A 23212-nucleotide genomic window follows, 5' to 3' on the forward strand; every position below is an offset into this window, starting at 1 on the left:
AAAAATCAATATATCAAATTTAGGGTAAGGGTCTTGTGTGAGAACACAGTGAAACTTGGACATGTCATACCTTGCAAGAATCAAAAGTATTGAACTAAACTCTAAAAAGGTTGTAGCACCAAATGCAATACACCAAGACACGCTATATTTAGCTTTTTCTCCATTTAACCATCCTTTTCACAAACCAAGGGCACTCTGAATAGACAGCCCACATAATCATTTCTTCCTGGGAACCTGAAGAATGGGTTGCTGAAAAGAAGGGCTGATTGCCATGGAGAGTGCAATCTCAATTTAACAAGATAGTGCTGTAGCCAAAAATCATGTTGTAATAATTTAATAGAGGTGCTACATTCATAGCCCTGAAATTTATGAAAATCTATTGATGAAAGATAAACATTTTGGCTTGTATGTGTGTATAGGCCAGAAGTCAGTATTAATGAAATAAACAATGAAATATAACAAAATCCAAACAGTGAGTCATTAATTATTTGTTGAAGTTTAGCTGCCTTCTATAATTACAATGGATTATCTTCTCCAGAGAAGACACAATTCAATTTTTGATATTGTAGTTCATTGTGGCTTATACTATTATACATCTTATACTCTCAGCAACATAAAACCTTCACGTTACTATCATTCACATTGATGCAAGGCACAGTCATGTATTTTTATTATTGTCAAACTGCCCATAATCACTGTACAACGTCATACGGGACTAATGGCTGTTAATTGTGGATGTGAATTTATTAGACCACATAAGCAGCCCATCAGTTAGTAACATATGTAACTGCAAATACAAAAATAAACCATAAACGAGTCATCGCTTTGATTCCAGAGGGCACATTCATACCTCACTACCGCTCTGCTGTACAATTTTTGACAAGTTTAAAAATGAATACTGTAAATAAATAGAAGCAGCCACAGTCTAAAAATACCTCACAAATGCTGTAACACAAATTAACTATTTGCTTTTTTGTTTTTTAGTACAAATGTAGAAATGACAGAAGCACTGGAGAGACAGGGTGTCATACAGACGTCATATTACAATCAGCATCATTAGGTGATAGTACTTAAATCTCCATACTACAGATATCTTATCTCTATCTAAAAACGCCTATATTAGCCTGTGTGAACTGATTTCAGAGGGCAGATTTGTCAGGAATTTAACCCCTTCATACCTGACTTTCAGTTTTAACATTGCATTGTCAGCAAAGGGGACTGGTGATCAGTGATTTTAAATCACATGGACAACTTTACCCGCACTAGTATTCAGATAAGACCAAAGATGTAATGCACTGCATAGCAACAACCAAACCACCAGAGGGCAGCAAAGAGAAACAGGTTATATACAGTGAAGTTAAAGTTTAATTTATTCATGATTTATTTAAATACATTTTAAAGACAAGATTGCTATGGTAGAAACTGTTGAGTAATTATAGTTGTTGCAGCAACAAAGATGAACTTCAAAACTAAACCCCCCCAAAAAAACACATATCTGTCTGTTTGTCCATCCATCTTTCACACACACACACACACACACACACACACCCTCTCACACAAGAAGTCATATTTCCTCTCCTGTGTGACATCACCGCCATGCAGTAGTAGTAGGCTGGTGTTATTTATCTGTCCTCTCTCCTCCCCCTCTGTTCTCCCAGCTTTCGCCTGCACGTCCCCCACACCCCTACACTGACCTCATCAGGCTTTTGTTGGGAAACAAAGAATGCTCAGGCATCTGTTTTCAGGAGAAATAAAGACATAGGGTGGCAAGACAGACAAGAGGAGGGCTGGAGGAGTTATGTGAAATTGAGCTCAACCAACCTGATCAGTGAGAGTCACATGAAAATCAAACAGGGAGCTGCGACGAGCAACTGCCACAGCCAGGAGAGAAACTTATTATAATCATTCATCAAGAGATAATCCCTACAAGTGCTGCTTAAGAGCCAGTTTCACTCAGCTTGATGAGTTTTCAATTTCTTTACACTTTGCCCCATTGTCGTCTCCAAGTGTCGTGCCTTTTGTTGTTTCAAGGTGGAGCTGGTATTTCCTGTATATCCTGCTCAGTCAACCAACCACAAGGCCCACTGCAGCGCTCTCCTGCGGCTCTCTCCCTCAGTTAGATAATCATGATATGAGCCGTCTGTACTTTCCAGTACACCTCGCACAGCAGTTGGCTTCAGACTACTATATGGCATAAAGTACACTTGATAGAATCCAAGCTAACTTAAATACAGTAAAGATTTAGGTCTTGTATAATGCATAAGGATGTGTCTTTGGAACATCCCATTAGTGGTGATGAATAAGTAAAGAGCAGAGATGTAATGATGAGGCTGCGGAAAAGGAAATTGTGGTTCTTTGTTGAATCCCACAGGGATGACGTGTTCACTGGCACTGTTAGGAAGGATTGCCAGCATAGCCTTGATTTATCTTATCTCTACCTAATTATAGGATATGTGCTAGCCACTAATAGGTTTTACTTTCTGTTTGTTGGTTATAGTTATATAGTAGAGTAGTAGAGCTGGGCAATATATCAATATCAGATTGATATGGTGATATGAGATTAGATATTTGATGTCATTGGATATAAGTGATGCCTTTTCCTGATTTTAAAGGCTGCATTACAGTAAAGTGATACCTACTTTATCATTATATTGATTATTTATCAAATAACTCATTGTTTAAATGTCTCGTGAAAGCACTAATAGTCATCCCTACAGTACTATTGCATTAATATTGTGATATTTGATTTTGGCCAATTTGCCCAGCCCTAACTAGCTGTGATTGTTTAGGATATGAGATACATACACCACTCCACGTACACATCACAGCGTGTAATTATTTCTGTTTTGTGTATATAGCACAATCCTGTTTGTCTGTCCTCAGCGTGCTCAAGTCACCTGCATGCTCCAGCCAGCAGAGACAGAGATGCTTGTCCCAACAGGCAGCGAAGGGGTTAAGTCTGACTCTGCATGCACCGAGCAGGCCTCCCTCCCCTCCCTTCTCTCTCCCTCCCTCCTCCCTCCCTCCTCTCTTCCATCCATTTTCACTCTGTGTTTTCAGGGGGGCTGTGCCATCTGCAAGCGCAGTGCCTGGTTTACGATTTGCTGTATACACACACAACAAAGTTTAGAAACACAGTAGCGCCGCCGCGTTTTAATATTGGATACATTGTGGACACACACGGCTTTCCTCGGTTGCTTCCTCCTGCGCTCTAAGTATCTTTTATACACTTGTTTCCCCCCTGTCCGAAAGCTACGGGATATGTCGAGAGGCGGAGGCGTTGCTTCCTCTACCCAAAGCCTGCTCAAGTTGGGACCCTGACGCGCTATGACATGAAGGTAAGAGGGAAAGTAGAAGCAGTGAATCGCTCTGAGATTTAGTTTAGTTGTTTTTTACTTGTTTTGTCGAGGTTTCAACTTTGAAACTCGGAAGCATAGCTGAGTCACGGTCAGATACTTCACCTACGCGATCATCCCATTTGACGCAATGTGCATGATCATGCACGTACTCGTCCTAGTTTGGGACAAAAAGGACATGTCATAGAAATCCTTAAACATTTAGACGAGCTTTCAACCGGTGCCTTACTGTTATTCTATACATCTGTATGGCATAATAAAACATACCTAGACAAGCATAGGCCTGATCTGGCAACAATTTTGACTTTGCTTCCTATATAGATAAAGAGTGTAGGCTAAATACTCATTAAAAAACACAACAACTCTTGTCCTACTCTAGATATCTGAACAAAATGTTTTACTGATTGAATCTTCCAAAACAGTGCTGAGAATTCAATCCAATGTGTCAGCATGCCAAGGTCATAAATTGTATGAGGAATCTTGTGTTTTCTCGGTAAAGATATGAGTTGGGTGTGTTCTTGATAGGAAGAGTCTGACTTTTCAGGCAGTGGTTTGTTAGTCTAAATCAAGATGCCAAAATGGATTTACCTTCATTATAACTGTTAGTGTAGTGAAGGCATCCAGATTAGATTAGAAATCAGGTGAAAGGAAGAGTTTTGGGCCACACTGAACTTTGTATTACAGCACTGCTTTCTCTGTCAGTAGCTGCATTTAGCCTCCATTTTTTATCAACTTTGATTTATAGGAAGTCACAGGAATTTAATTGAGTTGATAGCTATCCCTCTCATAGTTTTTAGATGAGTAATCCCAGGATTCAGGAAGCAGGTTTGTACTGTAAACTGGGCCTGCATTGGTCACCATTAGAGGTTTACCCTGTGGTCAGCTGAGCTCCTGGCATTTTTTAACAACCACTTAATAATCTATTGACAGCATTGGATGCTCTCTCATAGTACGTCAAATATTGCCAACCAAGTCAGTGCAGCCACATTGTATTCATGGTATTCCCACAGCCTGGTGAGGTTTTTTAAAAAAAAGTTAAAAACTAAAATGGTTTTAGTTTTCTGTCTTTATTACACTGTCAGTGTATTCAAAGGTAATATGTATCGAGTATAACATGTATTATACACCCATTATCAAGTAAGTTTGTCATATTCAGTATTTCACTGATTCAAGGGTCGATGCTATTTCTAATCTAATTTCCATTCTCAAAACTATTCATGACAAAGTACAGCTTAAGCAAAGGGATTTAAACCCTTATCAGATCAACTGACTCACCGGCCAAGTCCAATGTCCAATGTGATTGATACTGTACTGATGTAAATTGTTTATGTAGAATTAAAAAAATAAGTGATTATGGTGGACTACCTGCCAATGTGATAGTGTAGGAGTTCAGCTGGTTTGTTTTGTGCTCAAATGCTTTGAAACCCTACTGCTGCTGTGATGATGTAATCAGGTCAGAAAAACAGGGGAAGCAGAGCCCCTCCCGTTGTACTGATAACACTCAAAGGTAAAACACAGATTTCTATAATGGCACGTTGGATTGGAAACTGTTAGGTCAAGTTAGGTCTGGAAATAATATTCACTTCTTAGGGAGGGGAAATTTATTTTGTCAGACTGAATGTTAAAAATAGCTGATTATTGCTTATTTAGGAACAATGCACTGTATTAACACAAATCTCTTCAAGTTGTCTCAGGGAAAACTGAGCCCAGGTGTTGTGTTTCACATGGTTTAAAAGTGCTGAGTTGTTCACCTCATCTTCCAAACACAATTACTGAATAGAAACATATGTGAGAGTTGAGATATAGTCACAAGTGCAATTAGAAAAGATATACAGGAAAAGTAACAAGGCTGAAGATCTAATGTCTTTGTTATCTTTCTCAGTTAATATAGGATTTAAAAATAAGAATAATAAGCTGTAACAAGCTCAATTGATCTTTTTTTACATCTCATTTGTGCCCTCCTTGCCAGCAGGATCATACATGTGGACGTCACTGAAGTTGCAAACAGGAGGACGACTCTTGCATTTTTCCACTGAACTGATCTCTTAACGATACACCTTGCCTCAGGCAACACAGTGGGCTGGCCTGCTGTTTAACTATCTTTTGCCACCTGTCAAACACTACTGCCATCATGCAGACCTCATCGCTCCGCCGCCAGATGAAAAACATGGTAAACAACTATACAGAGGCTGAGATCAAGGTCCGGGAGGCCACTTCCAATGACCCTTGGGGTCCTCCCAGTTCGCTTATGTCCGAAATCGCAGACCTGACCTTCAATGTAGTGGCTTTTACTGAGGTTATGGGTATGATCTGGAAGCGGCTCAATGACCACGGTAAAAACTGGCGCCATGTTTATAAGGCACTGACCCTGCTGGACTACTTGATCAAAACGGGCTCTGAGCGTGTGGCTCAGGAGTGCAGAGAGAACATATACACCATCCAGACTCTGAGAGACTTCCAGTACATAGATCGGGATGGACGTGACCAGGGTGTCAATGTCCGTGAGAAGGCCAAGCATCTAGTAGCACTCCTGAGGGATGAAGAAAAGCTAAAGAAAGAGAGGAGCCAAGCACTGAAGACCAAGACACGCATGGCGGGGGTCACTGGTAGCTTGGGCTCTGGATCCATGCCTCCTCCATATCCAGGTCGCCGCACTAGCCATCCCAGTTCAGCAGGGTTGTACGGGGATGAGTCTGGCAGGTGCAGAGACTCACCATCCTCCGTCCACTGTGAGTAACAGGAACATCTGACTAATTTTATGCATCCTTTTTGAACAGGAAGTGCAGTGACCTTCACATGTAATGTAACATTACTTTAGTGGCTCAAAGGGCACAGTTAGCTGAACGACACCTGAAAGCTTCCTGTGGCATTTGATCTGTCGTTTGTCAGGAATGCACATGACAGGTCATGAGTTGACTTGGCCCACGAGTTCATCAGATAAATTCAAATCTGATCTCATGGATGATGCAAGTAAAATAATTCCTTAACGGCTCAGTTTATCAGTCACCTAAGATTGATGTCCATTTCATGACAAAAAAAAGTAATCAGACAATTTATAGAGATATTGTCAGTTATACAGTATGAGTCAAAACATTTGGACACACTTCCTCATTGATGTGAATTGGAAGGTGTGTATAAACTTTCGACTGAAACTGTCTGCCCAGTTCTCACTGAGGTAGATGCAATTTTAATACTGACAACACATACACCTTGATAAATATATATATATATTAATTTCTTTTTGCCTTCATTCTCCAGTGATTTAATAGAAAGTGTTTCAGTTTTGCTCTCTATAGATAGTTGGACATCTGCATTCTTTTCATTCTCCAGTTTACAGTCACGTCAGCAAAACAGAATTTACAAAAGAGAGGAGGCCCTGTTTGTGCTTGTCTCTAAAACTAACATGAAACCACCGTTGAATACCACGTTTACTCAATGTTTGATCTGCCAAGCTACTGCAGCAATCTTGGTTAGGTGGCTAGATAATGTATGACCTAACTGATCCCTGTTTGAGTGTGTAGGGGTTAAGACATCTGATGTGATTTATCAACTACAGTAAAAAGCTCTAATGTGAAAACATATTGTGAAAAAACATCTAGAAGCTGTATGCAGCATTCGTAATTGTGTATTATATACCTTGGCATATGTTTGGTCTGTGTGGTGTTAATTAAAACATGTCAGTCAGTAGCACGGCTGGTACTAGGTTATACTTTGATGTCTGTGGGCTTTTTCATGGTATAAATAGAGACATGCCTACAAATGGTATTTGGCTGTTTTATGACCATTTGTCTCTCAAAAGTAAACTTTTCTCAAATTTATTTTCCCTTTGATACACGTTCCTTGCATACCTTTCTGGGCCTAAAGGTGTGCCAGTAGAAACATATGGCCAGTTACTGCTGTCAAGCTCTGGGTCTGTAGTGTTGCTACAATAGGAGCTGGTTTGCAATACCCAGGAAGACTAAATACATACAATACAGTACGCCACAAAATGCTAAGTTTAAAGCTTCAGTTTATCAGACAGTGGCTGACTTTCATGCTATTACAATTTCACACTCTGGCAGTCATAGCATTTAATTAAAATTACTTGGTCTTTATCCAGATAGGAATGCTTCCAAAAAAGCCCAGGCGGCAAAAGCAAAGTTTTAAAATGTTTGTTTGTGTTAGTGTGTGCCAATGTTCATATATGTGTGCTTACTCGTTCTCTGGCCGGTTTAAATGCAGTTTGTTTGACTGCCTCTGCTCTGAGTGATTTAAATGGTTAAATGAGACCATACGGGCTTAGGGTAGCAACTACTAATTACTTTCATTATTAATTAATCTGTCAATATATTCTCAGTTAAATGATTAATCACTTTGACTGTAAAGTGTCAGAAAATAGTGAAAAATGACCATCATAAGTCCAAGGTAAAAGCATCACATATCTTGATTTGTCCCACCAGCTGTTCAACACCTAAATGTTCAGTTATATAAAACAGAAACATACACATTTTTCAAGAATATTTAGCAGTTTTGCTTAAAAATAATTACTTATGATTAACAAGCAATCGGTTATCAAAATAGTTGCTGATTCATTTTCTGTAGATTAACTTGTTGATCAATTGACTAATGGTTACAACTCAGGTGGTTGTCTCTTCCTCGACACCAGCACATGGTTGGACTGTGATGGATTGTGTGGGTGGGGGTCAGGAGGTAAGCAGCAGCTAATTGCCAGCAAGCATTCCAGCTCAGACGGGGGATATTGAGGGGCAGCACAGTGGAAGTGATGGGTTTCTGAGACCTGACCTTGCCAACGTGTGGCTGGCGGCCCTCTTTTAGCCTCATGACCCAATGCCTGGCACCCAGACTGGTGTACCGCCAGCCTCCCCATTCCCTCCCCCCAACCTGGACCTGAGTCCTGGAACCCATCCAGAGGATTTGGGGTAATAAGGTGGGCCCCACTCCAACCCATCCATTCCTCTCCCCCTTCACCACCCTAGCTCTCTACACAGGCGCACCATTGTTCTGAGTGCAGGCAGAGTTAGGCAGACCATAGCAAGCAATGCCAGCAAAGGCCCTAAACAACCACCAATGGAAAAAAATTAACATGCAAAAACAGCACCGGCTCTTAAAAATCAGTCTTAAGTGTTTCTGTCTTTGTCTTTCATCTCTTACCCCCTCTATATGCATCTGTCAATTTTACCTTATGCTCCCCCTTAAAAACCCGATCCTCACTGCTCTTTCTCTGTGTTTGCAGCCTCCTCTTCCTCTCCTCGACTTGCTCCAGACCTGGAGCAAGCTCGGCCCACGACCAGCGGAGAAGAGGAGCTGCAGCTGCAGCTGGCCTTGGCGATGAGCCGAGAAGAAAGTGAAAAGGTATCGTTAACTGAGATAACACACATACCCACACACATTTCTACTGACCACAAACTCCTTGCACTTACAGTACATCCGCCTGACAGAAATAATTCTTTGCTGCCCTGCTGCAGACATGTCATGTAGTAATGCTGTTGTAAAACATTAAACAGCTCTCTCTCTCTCTCTCTCTCTCTCTCTCTCACACACACACACACACACACACACACACACACACACACACACACACACACACACACACACACACACACATCATGGTGGTGGAGCACTGTTACTGCCAGCCACCATTTCCCAGAACATTTAACAGAAAGTGCTATCATCAACTCTGTCTCTGATGTATTCAATAATGGCATTTTGTGTGAGCAATACTGAAGAGTGAGGAAGCTGCTGAAAGAGTGAGAACCCAGACAGGATGTGTGCATTGATCCACTCTGAAGCACAGACATCCAGTCCTAGTCTCCATGGCAAGGACAGTCTTTGTCCTCTGTGATTTATGTTCGGCTGCTATGGGGATGTACTGTTGTGCATTGCAGTCTCCTCTTCTGTAATCAGCTGTGATTTTTAATGATCAAATTTAGATCCATTGAGAAACACCTCAAACATTGTAATTCTTAATCAATCACTTCAGATAAGTCAGGAGTGATTTTACCTTTTCCTTGATTAGTCTTCCTCCTAACCCTTCCTGCTTGACCCTAGCCACCTCCCACAGTGGATATTGATGAACAGACCCAGCTCCAGATCGCTATGAGTCTCAGCAAGGAAGAGGCCCACAAGGTACAAATACACTAGGATCAGGGATAACCCTTGCTTTGCATCATTTCCCCCTACAGCACATCTCCTGTTGCTCTAAACCTCACCACCCAGTGTCTGTGCTCCTCTGGGAAACAACTGCATGTACTACTCACTTTCTCCGCCCCCCAGATTTGATATATGGCCTTCCTCACCCCTGAACAACAACATGGACATGTAGCTTTCTCCAGTGACTAGAGACTAATCGGATGAGGTGTCATCCTTCTGTTTCACTAACCTTTGAATGTCTCCTCTTAGACCAGACCAGAGATACCCATCTCAGACACTCTGACCTCTTCTGGTTTGGTGTCAGGGGAGGGCAAAGGGACTAATCCCTTTACTCTGCTTGGGAAGTTAGTAGAATTGCATGCAATCCTACTGTAAAGGATGTCAGACAATGATTTTTAAATACTAATTGCAGTCTATTTCACCGGTTGACACTCTCACAGCCAGTCGAACCCGCACCTGCCCCAGTGGATATGGATGAGGAGACCCAGCTCCAGTTAGCTCTGAGCATGAGCAAGGAGGAGCACCAGCAGGTAGGGTTCCTCAGGGGTCACTTCGGGGGTGGCGGGGCAAAGAAACACATTTTGATTTGGAGCTGTTAGTATTGCAGATTACATTTGCAGACACCACACATATTAAGTGAGTCAAACAGGATCACCTTCAGATTTTTCCATATTCTAGTCATAAGAAGTTTACAATGGTTTGAATCACTTCAAGGCAACATGCGCAAATTCTCCATTATTTCATGCTCTAGGTTTTTTTAAAGTTGTCCTTGTCTGGCTTTTTATTTTTAATTACACCTATAAATTCTTTTTCTTCTGTCTACACCCACTGCTTCCTTTGCTTTGCCTTTTTTTAAACTGTACCTGTCACTCTGTTGTTATCTTTTGCAACTATTTTACTCCACCTCTCTCTTCCTGTCTCACTCTGTCTCTTTGTCTTTTCCCTCCCTTGTTTTCTCTCTCACTATGCCAATGTACTTTAGCACAATAGAAATGCTCTGTTAGAGATCACAGCGATGCTCCACTCTCTCCTCTCTGTGACCAGAGAATGTTCTGGTCTGTGCCCATGCCTCACATCTATCTGGCTTTTGTGCATGTCTGCTGTCACTGACACATAAATATGGTATGATGTGACAATATGTGAATTTTGCCGGAAGCTGTCATGCCCAAAAGGCATCCATGTGTCTGTATCTGTTGATAGGAGCAACTCAGTCGTCAAGGAGATGAGTCGATGCTCCGGAAAGCTCTGGAGGAGAGCAAACTTGAGATGCAGACGAAAGGCGGGGTATGAAATATTGGGGTATGGAATATCTCAATGGGGGTGATGAAATATAGAATAACCATGTATTCGCAGGGTCTCTCATCAGGTTTTTGATCTGAACCATTGATTACACTGAAAATTTCACCAATTATGTTGTCGTCAAAGATTAGAAAAGTATCAGTTAGTACTGAAGCAGTATACTAAATGAACACAATTTTGTCCTGTTTGTGTGGTCAGACTGCCTTCATGGACCTGGTAGATGTTTTTGCAGTACCCATAGATCCACCTCCAAGTGACCAAAACTGGAATAATGCCCCATACCAGGCGGCTGCTCGTGCGGGCGGCACAGACCCCTGGGACTCTATGGGTGAGTGAGTGAGCACCGAGTTCAGTAAATCATTAGTATAGTGTTCAGGTTGAGTCATTTTAAGCCATTTGGTCACAAATGTTTATTCTCTGAAGGAAGAAACATTTCTCACACAGTCAGTTTAATCTATTTTTTTTTTTCATGCAAATGGGTAGACTGTACAGTAGTAGACTTGGGAGTGTTTGGGATAAAACTCTTTATGTCCACAGCACCATATGTGCTATGAAGAACTTAAAGCAGTAGAACATCTCTCTCTGATTCATCTCTGTTATTTAAGAAGGCAGCACCAATGCCTCGAGAGTAGAGTCTCCCTGGATGGCACCGCCAACTTCCAACAGCCCTCCCCCACCATGGGAACCAAGCCAGCCCCCAGCTGACCCCTGGGACGGCCCACAGAGTAATGTCTCCAACCCCAACGCCACAGGTCGAGTATGGGCCTTCCCGGCGGGCACAGGTGTGTGTGTGTGTGAGCACACATGCACTTATAAAGCTCGAAGAAGCCACATAGATATAGATATTTTAAATTATTTTAATAATTATTATATTTCACAATAATTAAATTAGATTTGGTTCTGTCATGTTGTCATAGCCGCTGCAGGAGTTGATCCGTTCTCAGCTCCATCGGCTCTCAAGGAACCTTCTCCCCGAACTGGAAGTCCCTCAGGTAATCAATTATGTTCTCTTACTATTCCCACTGTAGATGTTGCTACTGTGCTCCACACATAGTTTCAGTGTCAAAACCCTTTCTTTTTCTACTATTAGATGGGGATCTTTTTGATGAAGCCATGGATGGAGGTCGGATGAATGTCAATGGACGAGGAGAGGGCAGTCCTGAGCTATTTGACCTGTCCCGTCTTGGAGAAAGCCTGGCTGCCCCCAGCCCCCGTACATGTCGAACCCCTGAGTCCTTCCTAGGCCCCACGGCAGCTTCATTGGTGAACCTGGACACCTTGATCCCAGCAAATCCCCCAGCCAAGAACAAGAACCCCTTTCTACCAGGTATTTCTTATGATATTATTAAGACCAGTGAAGGGGATTTGTTGGTGGCTGAAACTCTAGATTTAGTTAATCAAATGCAAATTCTATAAGCATTATCAAAGTGTGCCAGAAGGAGTCAGGATAAATATCTATTTCATGAGAGTAGAAATTCTTGTGATTGGTTCTTGTGATTATTTTTTCAGTTATAATTGAGTCATATGGTAAATTACTTTTTAAATAGTCTCTTATTGCATGCTGCTGAAGAGCAACATTTTTAATGAGAATTTCTTGGTTCTATTTCTTCATTTTATAAACCTTTCCCTGTTCCTGTCAAAGTTTTTTGTTTTGCTTTTTTTCAGTTATTATTGAGTCATATAGTAATACAGTTGCAGATATGGACTTTTCATTTTAATTTTAAATCCCCTCTTGGTTTTTATCTAGACCAAAGGAGTGTGCTGCTGAAGCATTTTAATTGCAGACATACCCCTTTTTTTTCTCTGTTTGCATTTTTATCATCCTTTTCCATCCCGTATTTTTTGTATTTTGGGATTTGTTTACTGACAGCACAACTTGTTAATTGATTTAACTCGCATATGCTTGAGCAATCTTAAAAGCACCAGTGGGAAAGAGTTTCAGATCAGCCCATGCATGAAACAAGAGATTCCCTGACTAACTGATTCTCAGAAACGATCTGCTGAACTTGAATAACTGGTTAAGTAATCTATTTTTTGTCTCTTTTGGTTTAGGTCTGAGTGCTCCTTCAGCCACAAATCCATTCCAAGCTGAGCAGACCAGACTAACTCTGAATCAAATGGGCTCTGGCTCTGGATCCGCCTCTGCAGCCACTTCTCTTTCGTACAGTGCCTCGTTGCCCCTGCCTATGAGCCACCAGCCTGCCAGCCTTCCTGCATCACTCACTCACCCCACCCAGCCTGGCCTAGGCCTGCCAGTGAGCCTCCCTGAGCCCTTGTTGCCCCTCTCCACAGCCAGCTCTCAGGGGTCACAGGCAGCACAGAACAATCAGAACCCTTTCTTATGAGGACCAACTAAACTGGAGAAAATACAATAGAAAAAGGGGAATACCATTAGGTTTTGCTCTTGAAGTATCACTCTAACCACAGATTGAACTGCAGCCCCCAAGGCCTTGTATGAAACCCCTATTCCTAGTTGTTTTTATATTGTGGTATAATACAGTAACCCTTAGACTGATGCAAGCTGGTTCTTCTTTTCACTGCAACAACCTGTCCTGCTCCTCTTGTCATGAATGCAATAATAGGTCATAAGATATAATGCCTATATATCAGAAAATGTCATGTAATGCCATGTAAATCTTTCTTAAGACTATAATCTATTGCTAATTAACTTCAGATAGACACCTACACAAAAGCACAGTTTTTGATATTTTGTTGTCACTGTACTTCGCCATAATTTCCAGGCACTTTGATACTAGTCAACCTAGTATCCGGCTCACTCAGCTGTTTGTGTTATTGGCGTAACTGGATGCTGATGTCATATACTTTCTTATAAGCGTTGACAGTGACTTAAAGACATGGCCAGTCCCTGAAATGTTTCTGCATCCACATGGTTAAGTCTGGAGCTTCTGTTGGACCAGAGCTGATGACAAACATCAGCATATATAATGTTACTATAGTAAAAGGAATTGCTGGGGTTAACTGGATAAAATTGGAGTTTGGGAGGACTGTAAGTGCTTCAGGATTTACTATAAGCAAAGCAACATTAGAAAATGTATGAATCATGAATTTTATTAATTGTTTGTGAACCACTGACTCATCAAATACAAGAGTGTAATTAGAACACTCATTCATTCTTTGGTTGGTTTTATTGTTTTGCATTTTCTCATTTCCTATGATGTCAGTACATTTGATATGAAATCATTACATCACAGGCACACATCAATAGTTTATCATTCACTTCAACACCACCTGCACGCAATAACTTATTACTACTGTGCCGCAGTACAGGAATCACTGCAACAAGGGAAGCTTTGTTTGAACATTTGTTACTCATACGCTGTTACAATAAAGGTGGAAGAGCTTCTTTTTTCCAGCCAGAGACTAAACCCTCCTTAGTGTAACATGACGTTTCCTACAATGTTATGAAAATATGCAAGTCCAGTGGCTTGGAAAGTCTTGCCTTCTGCCTGTGCGTCACTCTCTCATATTGAATGATCACACTACGAATCCCTGCAACGGACTGTTGTTTAGAATTCCTCCTGCATAAAAAGGTATATTGATACTGAATGTTTCATTAAGAGAAATCCTTTTTAGTATGACAGCATAAATAACTATTAAGTGGCCAACCACACACTGGCCCCATCCTCCCATGATTTAACATAGATTGTTTCCATTCCCCTGATGGGCAGTCGCTACTTTCATATGATACTTAAGGTGAAGCATCGTTTTTGATGTCATACTGTACCTCCTGCCATGGTTTCATTGAGTCCAGTGTTTTTGATTTGAGGGTCTGACACATACTGAGAATATTATACCCTCTCAAATTGTGTTTTAACAGTCCTTACACACTGTCTTTACACAAAAGGCTTGGAGACCTCATTCAGGGTCCTTTTACAGTAGCATCACTTTACAAGATAGATGATAGATCATTTGACTGTGATAGACTCCAGCCAGCCTAGCACATCCTGAAGCCCTTCTCCAGAACGGGCACTGAGCTCAAGTGTTGTGATTGGCTGAGTCGCAGATGCAATGATGTCATCCATTCGAAACAGTGACTTTACTTCTACAAGGCTCATAGTGCAAGGCATGTCCCTGGAAAAGATGGAGACAAAAAACTTTTTAGAAAACAGCACAAACTGCTGCTAGAGTCAGAATTATGATATCTGATCCATTAGTGTGTTGTATCTGCTGACTGACATTTTGCAGGTACAACAAGTGAATATAGTGTTTGATGTGTATGCTTAGACTGTCACCTCTTGTTGAAGAGAATAAGCACAGAAGCACTGTGCAAAGGCTCAGCAGAGAGTATTGACTGCAGTTTGATACAGGAGGAGGATATCTGAGCAATGTTGGCTGAGTCCACCATAAACTATGAAAATACAAAACCAGGAACAGTCACTTATTCCAACACTTAATTATGTATTTTCCAAATATATTTCCAAGTGTGTCCAGATAGATGAAGGATGTACATAAAGAACATACCATTACAGATGAGCAGTCTTTGAAGTAACTTGGCCATATTGGGCCCATGCAGCCTCCCAGCTCTCTCACTGTCAGTTTCTTCCTCTTCAGTGTCAGGTCTGTAAGGTTGGTTCCTACCTGTGCAAGTGTAAAGACACACATCAAAACAGAGCATATACAGAGGGGCTAAGTAAAACACAATTTCACCAACATATCAAAATAGATTCTCCACACTTTGTATTCATACTTACTGTAGGCAGAGTAGAAGGAGTTGCACCCAGTTCACCTAATCCATGCAAATTAACCTGTAAACATCATCTGTTGAGCTTTGAAATGAAATACAAGTTCAATATACTATTTGGCCAATTTCGATCGCGTTTTTTATGTCAATGCAGCTGTGAAATAATTCAGTAACCTGTAATTTGTGTACATCGTTAACATGCCTACACATCTTGTTTAGTATCTATAAAGTTACTGAAACTCTATTTGAACTTGAACCAATGCAAAACAACAGCAAAAAAATCAACCGAGATAATGGAGAAATGTCATTTATAACTCTTTGATGGTAAATCTATGTAAGGTTACAGTTTAAAGTTACGACCATTACTACTGTAGCTATTACTGTAACATTAGCTCAACAAGCTAAATGTGTTAGCTATGAAACATACGCCCAAACGTTCAATTTACGAACTGAACACAGAGGATATTTTGAAGACGTTTCATGAGAAGAGTTTTTCCCACACCCGTCGCTCCGAGAAGCAAACAGACTTCATTGCTGCTCATTTCGTTTTTTCCCCTTTTAGACATAAAAGTATCGCATGTAGTCGATGAAGCCTCGCTTGGCACCATGGTGACGCTCATGTGACCGTGAGACGCGTCTGTGATAGGACAAAAGAACCATCAATCATTCTAATCTTTCATCTGATTGGTCATATAACCAAAATAACGGAGCGAGAGTTCTGATTGGCTCTCACGTTCCCTTATAAACTTAGTATTTAGGACTGCATGCAGAGTCACTATAACGTTATTTCTGCCATAATTTATTTTGGGGGAGCCATGGAAGCAAAGTTAAAGAGAGAGCTGGGGACAGTCATGCTGAAGCCAACTGGTCACACAGGAGGTGGATATATCTGCGAGGGCCAGAGTTATGATACTGATTATGGAAGAGTGTTTGTGAAGATAAATCACATGAGTCAGGTATCTTATTCCACTGTTGTTTTTCTTGCTTTATGCGTCATACTGACATTCATTTCGTTAATTTTAGCATTTCTACACTTCATTAGTTGCACCTGTGCAAGCTCATGCAATCCAATACAACAGCTATGCCATAAATTATACCTTAAAGAAGTTTATGCATGTTTAGTTTTTGTATACATCATCAAAAAGGTGATACTTCAATATTTATTATTTAGGTCGTAGTGGGTGTTGCTGGTGTACTGGAGTGCATTATATTCAATGGTGTGTCTAATATTTTGCCCACCCCATTAACCTACATAAGGTGGGCAAAATATTAGGAACACTTTCAATATAATGCACTCCAGTACACCAGCACCACCCACTACCACCTCAGTGATAAACATAAAGAACCCTTCTAATAATGTCAGCAAAAAACTAATGTATAAGCTTCTTTAATGTATCATTTATGGCAGAGCTATTGTATTGGACTGAATTAGATTGCACATGATGTGTACCTAGTAAAGAGGCTAGTGAGTGAATACATGCTCATCTGAGACTGAATGCAAAAACACATCAGTGAATAGGATTTGTTCCAGCAGCTGCACCCTATCAAAGCCACTGCCAGAGGATTTGTGCACAATGGATAAAATAACAATCAACTTATTTAATTTACCATAACCCAAACCGTCCATACTACTACACCACTTGTAGATGTTTTTTGTCATTACACATTACCGACATACCTTCATAACATTTACACATTTTTAAAAATCACAATACGTTGATCACAGCATATGGTGCTTAATTTAGAATATATGAGACTCCCAACCCTTCCCATTAAAACTATCACAAGTTTGATTTACCACTGATTTTTGACCTTAACCAAAAATCAAACTTATTGACAATAATGAGCATTGAATTAACAACTTTTTTAAAAAATCTACGATCTCTTGCAGTCCAGTTCTTTTTTGTTTTTGTTGTTGTTGTTGTTGTTGTTTTATTTAGGCCAAATTGATGTTTAATGGGGAAATGGCCAGTTTAGAAGCCATTTTGAAGACAGAAACTGTTAAAGTTCCCAAGCCTGTGAAGGTGATTGACCTTGACACAGGAGGAGCTGTATTAGTGATGGAACATCTGGACATGAGAGGTCTTACCAAGTAAGAGCTGTCTCATACAGTTTGTGTAATACATCTGTAGCGCTGGGTGCAGATTAAAATGGGCAGTGGAGTGACAATATAGTACATTGTAATCTAAAACTTTTTATTTTTAACAATTTGCTTTATTTTCAATTTCATAGATACTCAAAGCAACTTGGGGAGCAGTTGGCAGATCTCCATCTTCACAACAAGAGACAGTTGGAAAAATTAAATAAAGAGCAGCAGACAGTGGGTAATTCACCTTTCTTGACCTCACTTTATTAAATGTAAGTAATGAGTAACATTGAGTTGGTGATTAATTAGTGCTAATTACCTTCTTTGATTGAACACAGGAAAAGGGGCTGGGCAGTCGGAGGTGGCTGTTGTTGAAAAATTTGGGTTCAATATAGCTACATGCTATGGATTTTTTCCACAGGTAAAAATATAGGCTATTGTATCGGTATGCTAGGTGAAACTGGACTGTATTGTAGTCTTTTAGATGTAGGACATATGCAGTACACATTTGTGGTCTCTAAATCTATGAAATTTTACAGTTGACATTAACAATATTGTTGTGGCTTTCTCTTTTTCCCCCTCACCTCCTAGGAAAATGAATGGCAGGATGACTGGGTGACATTTTACACCAGGCAAAGGCTGCAGCATCAGCTTAACATGGTGGAGAGATCTCATGGAGACAGGGAGGCCGGAGAATTATGGGCAAAGCTACAGGTACATCCTTATATTGACCCCACTAAAAAACTTTAAACTCCACTATATAAATAAAAGATGTCACTTACATATTGTGTCTTTTACTATTTATAGCTGAAGATCCCTGAGTTTTTCACAGATGTGGAGATTGTCCCTGCTCTCCTCCATGGAGACTTATGGGCAGGCAATGTGGCAGATTGCACAGAAGGCCCAGTCATCTTTGACCCTTCTTCCTACTATGGCCATTCAGAGTATGAGCTGGGAATTGCAGGGATGTTTGGCGGCTTCAACAGTTCTTTTCACTCTGCTTACCATGACAAAATCCCGAAAGCTCCAGGCTTTGCAAAGAGAAACCAGCTTTACCAACTTTTCAACTATCTGAATCACTGGAACCACTTTGGTGATAGTTACAGAAGCTCTTCAATAAGTATTATGAAGAAGCTACTGAAATAACTGCACTGACAGCCAGCTGTAGAAAGCCACACAGAGGTTCTTGAGTGAGAAAGTCATCCACACAGTTCATGACATCTTAAATAAAGGCTTAGTCTTAACCTTGAGCCAAGTGCTAAATGTATATATTGACATTGATATGACCAATTATAGTTTTGCTAATTTTTTTAAAGAAATTAAACATTACATTCTTAACATTGTAATTTCTGTTATTGTGTAGAAATTACAGATTCAACAAGACCATGTACCCTCCTTGGCCCATCTACACTACACCAACCAAAATGCAAAAACCATATTCCATAGCACCTCTCTTAAATTATGTAACTGAATTGTATTTTTGTGGAATGACTTGTGTATATGAATCCCAAAATGCAATACGATACAAAAAAGGAAAGACTTAATCCACTCCCAAAATCTCAGCTCTGGCTTAACCTAAAACTTACCTTTTGTGCAAGTGGAAATGTGAGCAGTGTATTTGAAGTAGACTTTATCAGGCTTGTTAATTAGTAGATCAAATGCATGTGTGGCAAGACCTCTCTTAATTTTTGATTCTCATGCATTGTAGTTTGCACTAAGGACATCTGATTTCCCCCATGAATGCAATAATGTACACATTACCTACAATATAATAGCTTGCCTGTTGATGTTGCTGTTTGGCAATGACTTCTTGCAGTATATGCTATCCACAAACCAACAATAAATCTTCGAGTGAACCAAAGTGTCTGGGAGCTTATTATTCAGAGAGAAATGAAAACTATGTTAATCATCAACATCAACTGTGCCACTATTGACAGTGGTGTTGCTCAAAATCTGGCATTACATACCTAAGGCCTTCCTAGGCCCCACAGATGCTTCATTGGTGTATCTGGACAGCTTGATCCCAGCAAATCCCCCAGCCAAGAACAAGAACCCCTTTCTATCAGGTATTTATTATCATATTATCCTCCCAGAGAAAGCTGAAACTCTAGATTTAGTTTCTATGAGAATTACCGGAGCATGCCAGAAGTAGTCAGAATAAACATCTATTTCATGAGATTGGAAATTGTTGTGATTGGTTATTATTTTTTCAGTTATTATTGAGTCATATAGTAATACAGTTGCAGATATGGACTTTTAATTTTAAATCCCTTTTTGGTTTTTATCTAGACCAAAGTGTGCTGCTGAAACATTTTAATTGCAGACATATCCCTTTTTTGTCTCTGTCTGCATTTTTAGAATCGTTTTCATGTTGTCCACATTTTTTTGGGATTTTTGGGATTTGTTTACTGACAGCACAACGTGTTAATGGATTTAAATCTCATATGCTTGAGCAGTCTTAAAAGCACCAGTGGGAAAGAGTTTCAGATCAGCCCATGCATGAAACAAGAGATTCCCTGACTAACTGATTCTCAGAAACGATCTGCTGAACTTGAATAACTGGTTAAGTAATCTATTTTTCGTCTCTTTTGGTTTAGGTCTGAGTGCTCCTTCAGCCACAAATCCATTCCAAGCTGAGCAGACCAGACTAACTCTGAATCAAATGGGCTCTGGCTCTGGTTCCACCTCTGCTGCCACTTCTGTTTCGCACAGTGCCTCGTTGCCCCTACCTATGAGCCACCAGCCTGCCAGCCTTCCCACATCACTCACTCACCCCACCCAGCCTGGCCTAGGCCTGCCAGCAAGCCTCCCGGAGCCCTTGTTGCCTCTTTCCATAGCCAGCCCTCGGGAGTCACAGGCTGAAGAACAGAACAATCAGAACCCTTTCTTATGAGGACCAACTAAACTGGAGAAAATACAATAGAAAAAGGGGAATACCATTAGGTTTTGCTCTTGAAGTATCACTCTAACCACAGATTGAACTGCAGCCCCCAAGGCCTTGTATGAAACCCCTATTCCTAGTTGTTTTTATATTGTGGTATAATACAGTAACCCTTAGACTGATGCAAGCTGGTTCTTCTCTTCACGGCAACCAGTCCTTTAACTCTTGTCATGAATGCAGTAATAGGTCATAAGATATAATGCCTATGTATCAGAAAATGTCACGTAAAGGCCATGTAAATCTTCCATAGCAAAGCAACATTAGAAAATGTATGAATCATGAATTTTATTAATTGTTTGTGAACCACTGACTCATCAAATACAAGAGTGTAATTAGAACACTCATTCATTCTTTGGTTGGTTTTATTGTTTTGCATTTTCTCATTTCCTATGATGTCAGTACATTTGATATGAAATCATTACATCACAGGCACACAACAACAGTTTATCATTCACTTCAACACCGCCTGCACGCAATAACTTATTACTACTGTGCCGCAGTACAGGAATCACTGCAACAAGGGAAGCTTTGTTACTCATACGCTGTTACAATAAAGGTGGAAGAGCTTCTTTTTTCCAGCCAGAGACTAAACCCTCCTTAGTGTAACATGACGTTTCCTACAATGTTATGAAAACAGTGGCTTGGAGAGTCTTGCCTTCTGCCTGTGTGTCACTCTCATATTGAATGATCACACTACAGTCAGTCACGAATCCCTGCAATGGACTGTTGTCCAGAATTCCTCCTGCATAAAAAGGTATATTGATACTGAATGTTTCACTGAGAGAAATCCTTTTTAGTATGACAGTATAAATAACTATTAAGTGGCCAACCACACACTGGCCCCATCCTCCCATGATTTAACATAGATTGTTTCCATTCCCCTGATGGGCAGTCGCTACTTTCATATGATACTTAAGGTGAAGCATCGTTTTTGATGTCATACTGTACCTCCTGCCATGGTTTCATTGAGTCCAGTGTTTTTGATTTGAGGGTCTGACACATACTGAACACATTATACCCTCCCAAATTGTGTTTTAACAGTACCTACACACTGTCTTTACACAAAAGGTTTGGAGACCTCATTCAGGGTCCTTTTACAGTAGCATCACTTTACAAGGATGATAGATCACTTGACTATGATGGACTCCAGCCAGCCTAGCACTTCCTGAAGCCCTTCTCCAGAACGGGCACTGAGCTCAAGTGTTGTGATTGGCTGAGTCGCAGATGCAATGATGTCATCCATTCGAAACAGTGACTTTACTTCTACAAGGCTCATAGTGCAAGGCATGTCCCTGGAAAAGATGGAGACAAAAAACTTAAAAAAACAAAAAAAACAAACAGCTGCTAGAGTCAGAATTATGATATCTGATCCATTAGTGTGTTGTATTTCTGACTCTGACATTTTGCAGATATGACAAGTGAATATAGTGTTTGATGTGTGTGCTTAGACTGTCACCTCTTGTTGAAGAGAATAAGCACAGAAGCACTGCACAAAGGCTCAGCAGAGAGTACTGACAGGAGCTGGATACAGGAGGAGGATATCTGAGCAATGTTGGCTGAGTCCACCATAAACTATGAAAACACAAAACCAGAAACATTCAGTCATATAACACTTTATGTATTTTCCAAATATATTTCCAAATGTGTCCAGATAGATGAAGTATGTACATAAAGAACATACCATTACAGAGGAGCAGTCTTTGAAGTAACTTGGCCATATTGGGCCCATGCAGCCTCCCAGCTCTCTCACTGTCAGTTTCTTCCTCTTCAGTGTCAGGTCTGTAAGGTTGGTTCCTACCTGCACATCAAAACAGAGCATATACAGAGGAGCTAAGTAAAACACAATTTCACCAACATATCAAAACAGATTCTCCACAGTTTGTATTAAAAATACCTCCGATTCATACTTACTGTAGGCAGAGTAGAAGGAGTTGCCCCCAGTTCACCTAATCCATGCAAATTAACCTGTAAACATCATCTGTTAGGAAAAATATCCACAGAGCCAGTGCTGGGACAAGTTCATTATACTATTTCTACTGCTTATATAGTATTTGGCCAATTTTGATCGCGTTTTGTATGTCAATACAGCTGTGAAATAATTCAGTAACCTGTAATTTGTGTACCTCGTTGGCATATCTACACATCTTGTTTAGCATCTGTAAAGTTACTGAAACTCTATTTGAACTTGAACCAATGCAAAATAACAGCCAAAAATCAACCGAGATAATGGAGAAATGTCATTTATAACTCTTTGATGGTAAATCTATGTAAGGTTATAGATTAAAGTTACAACCATTACTGGTTGTAACTTACTGCTAGTAGCTATTACTGTAACATTAGCTCAACAAGCTAAATGTGTTAGCTATGAAACCTACGCCCAAACGTTCAATTTACGAACTGAACACAGAGGATATTTTGAAGACGTTTCATGAGAAGAGTTTTTCCCACACCCGTCGCTCCGAGAAGCAAACAGACTTCATTGCTGCTCATTTCGTTTTTTCCCCATAAGACATAAAAGTATCGCATGTAGTCGATGAAGCCTCGCTTGGCACCATGGTGACGCTCATGTGACCGTGAGACGCGTCTGTGATAGGACAAAAGAGACATCAATCATTCTAATCTTTCATCTGATTGGTCATATAACCAAAATAACGGAGCGAGAGTTCTGATTGGCTTGT

At 40.4% G+C, this 23212-nt stretch overlaps 4 protein-coding genes across 9 annotated transcripts; 2 read left to right on the forward strand and 2 right to left on the reverse strand.

The window, feature by feature from the left end:
• Positions 1-3063: 3063 nt before the first annotated feature.
• Positions 3064-13939, forward strand: epn3a (epsin 3a). 6 transcript variants are annotated; one of them, XM_053338441.1, is made up of 11 exons: positions 3064-3338; positions 5329-6085; positions 8590-8708; positions 9405-9482; positions 9947-10036; positions 10707-10790; positions 11004-11133; positions 11411-11587; positions 11723-11797; positions 11896-12132; positions 12858-13939. In XM_053338441.1, exons 2-11 carry the CDS (start codon positions 5488-5490, stop codon positions 13148-13150), a joined length of 1881 nt encoding a protein of 626 aa, XP_053194416.1. In that variant the 5' UTR covers positions 3064-3338; positions 5329-5487; the 3' UTR covers positions 13151-13939. The 6 variants fall into 6 exon arrangements, with proteins under 6 accessions (XP_053194416.1, XP_053194418.1, XP_053194419.1 ...); XM_053338443.1 differs by having other exon boundaries at positions 11732-11797; XM_053338444.1 differs by having other exon boundaries at positions 11411-11557.
• Positions 13940-14731: 792 nt separating this feature from the next.
• arl16 (ADP-ribosylation factor-like 16) lies at positions 14732-16049 on the reverse strand. Its single transcript, XM_053338725.1, has 5 exons — positions 15974-16049; positions 15518-15573; positions 15288-15404; positions 15059-15174; positions 14732-14897 (listed from the first exon to the last, which is right to left on the reverse strand). Exons 1-5 carry the CDS (start codon positions 16047-16049, stop codon positions 14732-14734), a joined length of 531 nt encoding a protein of 176 aa, XP_053194700.1.
• Positions 16050-16322: 273 nt separating this feature from the next.
• On the forward strand, positions 16323-19022 carry LOC128378903 (ketosamine-3-kinase-like). Its single transcript, XM_053338481.1, has 6 exons — positions 16323-16463; positions 17448-17599; positions 17740-17831; positions 17932-18014; positions 18185-18307; positions 18401-19022. The coding sequence occupies exons 1-6, from the start codon at positions 16323-16325 to the stop codon at positions 18737-18739; spliced, it is 930 nt and encodes a 309-aa protein (XP_053194456.1). The 3' UTR covers positions 18740-19022.
• A 2638-nt stretch (positions 19023-21660) lies between these two features.
• LOC128379050 (ADP-ribosylation factor-like protein 16) lies at positions 21661-23072 on the reverse strand. Its single transcript, XM_053338661.1, has 5 exons — positions 22948-23072; positions 22446-22500; positions 22216-22332; positions 21991-22106; positions 21661-21826 (listed from the first exon to the last, which is right to left on the reverse strand). The coding sequence occupies exons 1-5, from the start codon at positions 23058-23060 to the stop codon at positions 21661-21663; spliced, it is 567 nt and encodes a 188-aa protein (XP_053194636.1). The 5' UTR covers positions 23061-23072.
• Positions 23073-23212: the final 140 nt, after the last annotated feature.

Source organism: Scomber japonicus, chromosome 18 (assembly GCF_027409825.1).
Source record: "Scomber japonicus isolate fScoJap1 chromosome 18, fScoJap1.pri, whole genome shotgun sequence".
Taxonomy (NCBI): domain Eukaryota; kingdom Metazoa; phylum Chordata; class Actinopteri; order Scombriformes; family Scombridae; genus Scomber; species Scomber japonicus.

Coding starts and splice junctions, on each gene's coding strand:
- epn3a (XM_053338441.1), top strand. CDS start 5,488: ATGCAGACCTCATCGCTCCGCCGCCAGATGAAAAACATGGTAAACAAC. Junction 8,709..9,404: donor GCCGAGAAGAAAGTGAAAAG/GTATCGTTAACT, acceptor GCTTGACCCTAG/CCACCTCCCACAGTGGATAT. Junction 11,798..11,895: donor CCGAACTGGAAGTCCCTCAG/GTAATCAATTAT, acceptor TTCTACTATTAG/ATGGGGATCTTTTTGATGAA.
- arl16 (XM_053338725.1), bottom strand. CDS start 16,049: ATGAGCAGCAATGAAGTCTGTTTGCTTCTCGGAGCGACGGGTGTGGGA. Junction 15,405..15,517: donor CTCCTTCTACTCTGCCTACA/GTAAGTATGAAT, acceptor ACACTTGCACAG/GTAGGAACCAACCTTACAGA. Junction 14,898..15,058: donor CTTATTCTCTTCAACAAGAG/GTGACAGTCTAA, acceptor CATCTTTTCCAG/GGACATGCCTTGCACTATGA.
- LOC128378903 (XM_053338481.1), top strand. CDS start 16,323: ATGGAAGCAAAGTTAAAGAGAGAGCTGGGGACAGTCATGCTGAAGCCA. Junction 17,832..17,931: donor TAAAGAGCAGCAGACAGTGG/GTAATTCACCTT, acceptor GATTGAACACAG/GAAAAGGGGCTGGGCAGTCG. Junction 18,308..18,400: donor AATTATGGGCAAAGCTACAG/GTACATCCTTAT, acceptor TACTATTTATAG/CTGAAGATCCCTGAGTTTTT.
- LOC128379050 (XM_053338661.1), bottom strand. CDS start 23,060: ATGCGATACTTTTATGTCTTATGGGGAAAAAACGAAATGAGCAGCAAT. Junction 22,107..22,215: donor AAGACTGCTCCTCTGTAATG/GTATGTTCTTTA, acceptor GTGTTTTCATAG/TTTATGGTGGACTCAGCCAA. Junction 21,827..21,990: donor CTTATTCTCTTCAACAAGAG/GTGACAGTCTAA, acceptor CATCTTTTCCAG/GGACATGCCTTGCACTATGA.